Below are 5,548 nucleotides of genomic sequence, written 5' to 3' on the forward strand. Positions count from 1 at the left end.
TGCTAAAAGAAAAAGAAATAATTCTATTCGTTGTCGTCACTCGACAAAAAAACGAGATAGAAAGCTAGTGGAAGAAGAGTGGAAGGAGTGTTTAGAGAGGGAAAGAGAACACGAGTTAAAGAGTCTAAGTTAATTATCATTTTGATTCAATTTTTTAAGTAGGTCCTACTTTACTCTAAACTTTATATTTAGTATCTATGATCTGAAAAGAAAAAAAAATAAAAAAATAAATATAGGAATGATTTATTATATCAAAATTAGAAATTTAAAAATATATTAAAAGGGAGAATTTTTTATTTTTCAAATTAAAAATAAAATAAAATACACACAAATGAAAAAGTTCTGGATTGAATTTATAATTAATTAAGAATATTATTTGAAAATTTATTTACCATATTTTGGTAAGCTATTTCAATTTAAAAGGTAAAATATTTAAAAACTTTGTTTTGACATTCCTTTGTTAAAAATTTCCCATTTCAGAACTTTTTGGTTTAATATTTTGTATTAATTTTTCTTTACATTTATTGAGAAACAACAAAAATCATTAAATTGGAAAAAAAAAAAAAAAACTGACGTATTATTATCATTTTAAAATTATTTTGTATTTCCATTTATTTACTCATAGATCCATAAATTTGTTAAATTATCATTCTAGTCCTTATATTTTAAAAAGAGGCTTTTAAATTAAAAATTATTTTATTTTTTTTAGAGTGAAGAGGGAAAAAAATTTGAAACCATTAAATTATGTATATTTTATGTCTAAAAATTATTTTAAAACATGATATATAAAATATCAAATTTACCTTTTAATAAATTCGCATAATTTAAAAATTAAAAATTTGAAAATTTGAAAAATGTATCCGACCTAGAAAATAAAATTTTGGAAACTTGTTAGAAATTTTAAGATTTTCTAACTCATCCTCAAGGTTTGTTTATTTGCGACTAGCACCCACTTTTTGTGCATTGAATAGAAATTTTAAAAATATGGGGATATTTCATAAATTTAGTAAAATAAAAGGATGTATCTGCAAAAAAGGGCCTGGTAAGAAAAGATATAAGCGTGTTTGGGCGTCAATTTTAACCTTCCCTCTCTCAGTTCTCTCTGTGGACTTCGGTGATACTCTGTGAGGTACGGGAGAGAGAGAGAGTACGCCATGGGATGGTTTCTCTGTACTGGAGGTTCAAATAAGAGGGGAAAACAGCAGCAGCAGCAGGTTCAGAAGAAGGACGATGATCCGATCCCATCGACTTCAGGTAAATTTATGAACAATGTTCAACAATTTATCGCTCTCATTTGCGTTCAATTGGAGATTCTACTCGAGTTTTTATGCAAATGTGCACTGCGGAGTTTAGTTTACTCAACTTTGGATAGGAAATCCATCGTTAATGGCAATGGTCTTGCCATTTCTGGGGATTTGCAAGGATTTGAATGGGAGGTGTTTTAATTTTCCCTTTTTTTTTTTTTTCGAGTTTGTTTTTGTTTGAGCTATTGGGTGTTTTTATAGCTTGAATTGAGTTAGAGAAAGCAGCTACAAGGAGTTTTAGGTGGTCTTGACCCTTTAGGATTTGTTCTTGGAGTCTATTTATTTCTTTCCTTTCTTTTAATTTCTTTTTTTATGTATAGGATTGTTGCAGGCTCTTTGAAATGGTTTGAAATTTTGGTATCTCATAGTGAATCGTTGATGCAGTTTCTTTTTTAGTGAATTATGAAATATCTCAGTTAGATGCTTCATAAACCCAATTTTAAGAATTCCCATTTCGAATTGTTTTGCTTTGGTGTACATGATGATCTTGGATTATTTACTCTGTTATAAACTTAATTTGATTCCATGTACTTTCCGCGGTTCTCTCTCTTTTCATCATATTCTTCTTCTTCTCTTAGGTGACTATACTACTTCTTTGTGTTGTTGCATCAAAATTTTCATTTTGGGTTATCGGATTGTTAGGTGGCATCTTTTTCTTTTGGGGGAAAAAACGTGTTGTTTGTATGCATTTCTGGTCTGCTTTGCAATGCAGCTACTGCTGTTGATGGATGTTGTTTAATCATTCTATGTTATCTATTATTTCATTTTCAATGATGCTTATGTGTTTTAATTATCAAAATTGCCTTTTACTCCTTTGCAAAACTTGTTATTGAATGTTGTTCTGTAAACCCATTTTTATATGCAGAAAAGTTAATGGTAAAGCCGATATTTAATGGGAAGAACGAGGCTCTAAAAGATGAAGGTTCTGATCAGATTGCAGCACAAACAATTACATTCTCATTCCGAGAGTTGGCAGCTGCAACAAAGTATTTTAGAGCCGACTGTCTTTTAGGTGAAGGAGGTTTCGGTCAAGTATATAAAGGACGATTGGAGAGCATAAATCAGGTAGATTTTAGTTTTTTTTTTTTTCATCATTGAGTAATCATGACAATGATCGAGTTCGCTACTACCTTAAACTCTAAGTCAAGTTTGTTTTCATAAGGTTAAATTTCTATTGCTCTATTTCTTTATCCATGAAGTTTTGTAACATTGGATGTCTCTGCTATCTGTGCTGCAAGGTTGAACAATCCTAAATGTTCTAACATAGTTTTCTTATTCTATTGGATACATTTTGGTGGAAAGCCTTTTTACCAATATTGTTGATCTCAATCCTATCAACGATGTCATTCTCTTTAAGAAAAGATGAAATTTTAGCATTGGCTAGTAATCTGCATAACTGCGAACGAAGATAGCTAAGTTGGCATATTAGCATTAATTTTGCACCCCTGCCGGTGCTGTTGATCTTATTGCAGCTCATATTGAATATCAAATCATTCTATAACAATGCTTTATTGGTGGCACATCTGAATTAAAACAGTTCATCCATTCTTTAGTCTGAGAAATAATTGAAACTGTCTGCAGAAATGGAGTTCTTAGCAAAAAGAATTGTTATTGTGATTTCCTAGTTGCTAAAATCATCATTCAACCTGAATATTTTTTCTCAAGATAAATATATTGAGCTGCACCTGTCGAAAGAAATGGACTTATTTGCAAAAATTTTGTATTGACTGTAGCTGTCTAATTATCTGGGAAGGAACTTAAAGCTGTAAAATTGAGTACACGCTCTCTCTCACGCACGTAAGACAGACATAAAATCTAAAGAAAAGAGGAAATGGACTAAATATCCAATTTACTGCATTTGTTTGAAGGCCTTTATTTGAAACGCTGCAGGGAGGTTCTGATCCTTGTGATTTTGTTGAATACAGGTAGTTGCCATCAAGCAACTTGATCGAAACGGGCTACAAGGGAACAGGGAATTTCTCGTTGAAGTACTAATGTTAAGCCTACTCCATCATCCAAATCTTGTTAATTTAATTGGCTATTGTGCGGATGGCGATCAAAGACTCTTGGTTTATGAATACATGCCATTGGGATCGTTGGAAGACCATCTACATGGTTTGCATCTACCACAGTGTCTATTACCTTCATTTTTCAATCATCTTTCCCTTCTGCATTCTTCTTTAATCTTGTTTCTTTTGAGTTAATGACACCATCATAAAATACTTGTGCCAGATCTCCCACCCGACAAGAAACGACTTGATTGGAATATAAGAATGAAAATAGCTGCTGGTGCTGCAAAGGGCTTAGAGTACTTGCATGACAAAGCTAACCCCCCAGTTATATATCGTGATCTGAAATGCTCTAACATCCTGCTTGGTGAAAATTACCATCCTAAGCTATCCGATTTTGGCTTGGCAAAATTAGGTCCCGTGGGGGATAACACTCATGTGTCCACAAGAGTGATGGGAACGTATGGATACTGTGCTCCTGAATATGCAATGACAGGCCAGCTCACTTTAAAATCAGATGTTTATAGCTTTGGAGTTGTTCTGCTTGAAATTATTACTGGCAGAAAAGCTATTGACAATTCAAGAGCCGCAGGGGAACATAATTTGGTGGCATGGGTACTAATCAGCTCTTCCTTTTCCTCTTTAGTTATCCAGTTCATGCCTTCCGCTCTTACTTCTTTACATTAATATGCTGTTCTAAAGATCATCTTCGTGTGAAGATAATTGTGGGATCTGTAAGCTCACTTGTTTCACACACGATCCAATTACAACTTACGCATGCACACAGCACTAGGGGTGCAAGTGAAAACCGAAAAAACCGCTCAAACCCACTGAAACCGCTATTGGTTTGGGTTGAAGACAGTCTGGTTTGGCGGGTTCGGTTTCCAAATGAAGAAAACTGAAAATTCACGGTTGTTTTGGGTTCTTTTGATGATAGACTAAATATACTCGTGCCTACATATGATATTTATATCGTAAAAACAAGAAGTTTATTAAGAAGCTGAACCATGATTGTGACTGCTGTCATTTGCTTGGTTGTTTTTAGCTGTGACCTTCCTTATTTACTATTCTTGAAATTTTGAATTTTGTGGACCCGATATTATCTTTTTTCGTATCTATTCTAAAGACTATGATTTTTCTAAAGATTCCTTGGAATATTAGTTCGGATACCTGAGCTGAATCCAAGTAAATGTATAATGTGCTGCATTTTCAAATACAATTTCTGCCAAATGATATGATTTGCGACATTATATATAGTTGTTTATATGTCCCGGAGTAAATAAGGGGAGGATCATCTGTTTGTTGTCCAAAAAATCTTACTTTTCTTCATCTCAGGCACAACCCTTATTTAAAGACAGAAGGAAGTTTCCACAGATGGCCGATCCATTGCTCCAAGGACAATACCCAGTCAGAGGCTTATATCAAGCTCTTGCAGTAGCTGCAATGTGTGTTCAGGAACAGCCTCATATGCGTCCCCTCATCGCCGATGTCGTCACAGCCCTCACATATCTTGCCTCCCAAAAATGCGATCCTGAAACGCAGCCAGTTCAAAGCGCCCGCAGTAGCTCGTCCACATCTAGATCTTCTAGAAGAGAACTGTGAAGTTTAAAAAAGAAGCTACCATGAAACCAAATTCTAACAATCAGACAAGTATATGAAACAAGAATCCTGGCATGTTTCGTGGTGCAGTTGCATTCCAGATAGCTCCTCTACTCTCCCCCAGGTTTTGTTCTTAGAAAAAAAAAATTCAATTCTTTTGTTATAATTCTTATGATTATTCCTCACCTGTTCCAAGCCATTTCCTTCTAGCACAAGATTCTTTATGTATGTACAATTGAGCTTGGTGCTTTTGTAGCTATATAGAAATAGGTCTTCCTGTGGATTTGCTGTTGATTCAAGTTGTGAATGTATACACTTTGAATTGCAAAAGCTTTCAAGCATTCTTACACCACCACCACCTCCGCCGCCGCCGGCCGCCTATGCCTTCTGCATTTTCATTCTTTTTAGTTCTCAGCAATGAATTTGGGCAGCAATTACTCTACAAATATGCAGGCTTTAAATGTGAAGTGTTTCTGATATGGAGGGGCAGAGCCAAGAACAAATATGGAACACAATTGCTCCCTTGTTTTGTCTTCTTTTCAAATTTTATATCAACTTTTTACTACTTATGGCTGTGATTCTGTTTTTTTTTTTTTTTTTTTTGGGGGGGCTCAACAGTTATAGGATCGAAAAATC

General features: G+C 34.3%; 1 protein-coding gene across 1 annotated transcript; it reads left to right on the forward strand.

The window, feature by feature from the left end:
- Window positions 1–1,079: 1,079 nt before the first annotated feature.
- LOC111782315 (putative serine/threonine-protein kinase PBL7) lies at window positions 1,080–5,270 on the forward strand. The gene is made up of 5 exons (XM_023663180.2): window positions 1,080–1,254; window positions 2,170–2,369; window positions 3,230–3,419; window positions 3,537–3,928; window positions 4,649–5,270. Exons 1-5 carry the CDS (start codon window positions 1,155–1,157, stop codon window positions 4,913–4,915), a joined length of 1,149 nt encoding a protein of 382 aa, XP_023518948.2. The 5' UTR covers window positions 1,080–1,154; the 3' UTR covers window positions 4,916–5,270.
- The last annotated feature ends 278 nt before the right edge of the window (window positions 5,271–5,548 follow it).

This window comes from Cucurbita pepo, chromosome 1 (assembly GCF_057944985.1).
Source record: "Cucurbita pepo subsp. pepo isolate OVF chromosome 1, ASM5794498v1, whole genome shotgun sequence".
NCBI classification, from domain to species: Eukaryota; Viridiplantae; Streptophyta; class Magnoliopsida; order Cucurbitales; family Cucurbitaceae; genus Cucurbita; species Cucurbita pepo.

Excerpts from the sequence above, each read along its gene's own strand:
- LOC111782315 (XM_023663180.2), top strand. The coding sequence starts at position 1,155 with ATGGGATGGTTTCTCTGTACTGGAGGTTCAAATAAGAGGGGAAAACAG. Across the intron at positions 2,370-3,229 it reads GATTGGAGAGCATAAATCAG|GTAGTTGCCATCAAGCAACT; the intron begins GTAGATTTTAGT and ends TGTTGAATACAG. Across the intron at positions 3,929-4,648 it reads AACATAATTTGGTGGCATGG|GCACAACCCTTATTTAAAGA; the intron begins GTACTAATCAGC and ends TCTTCATCTCAG.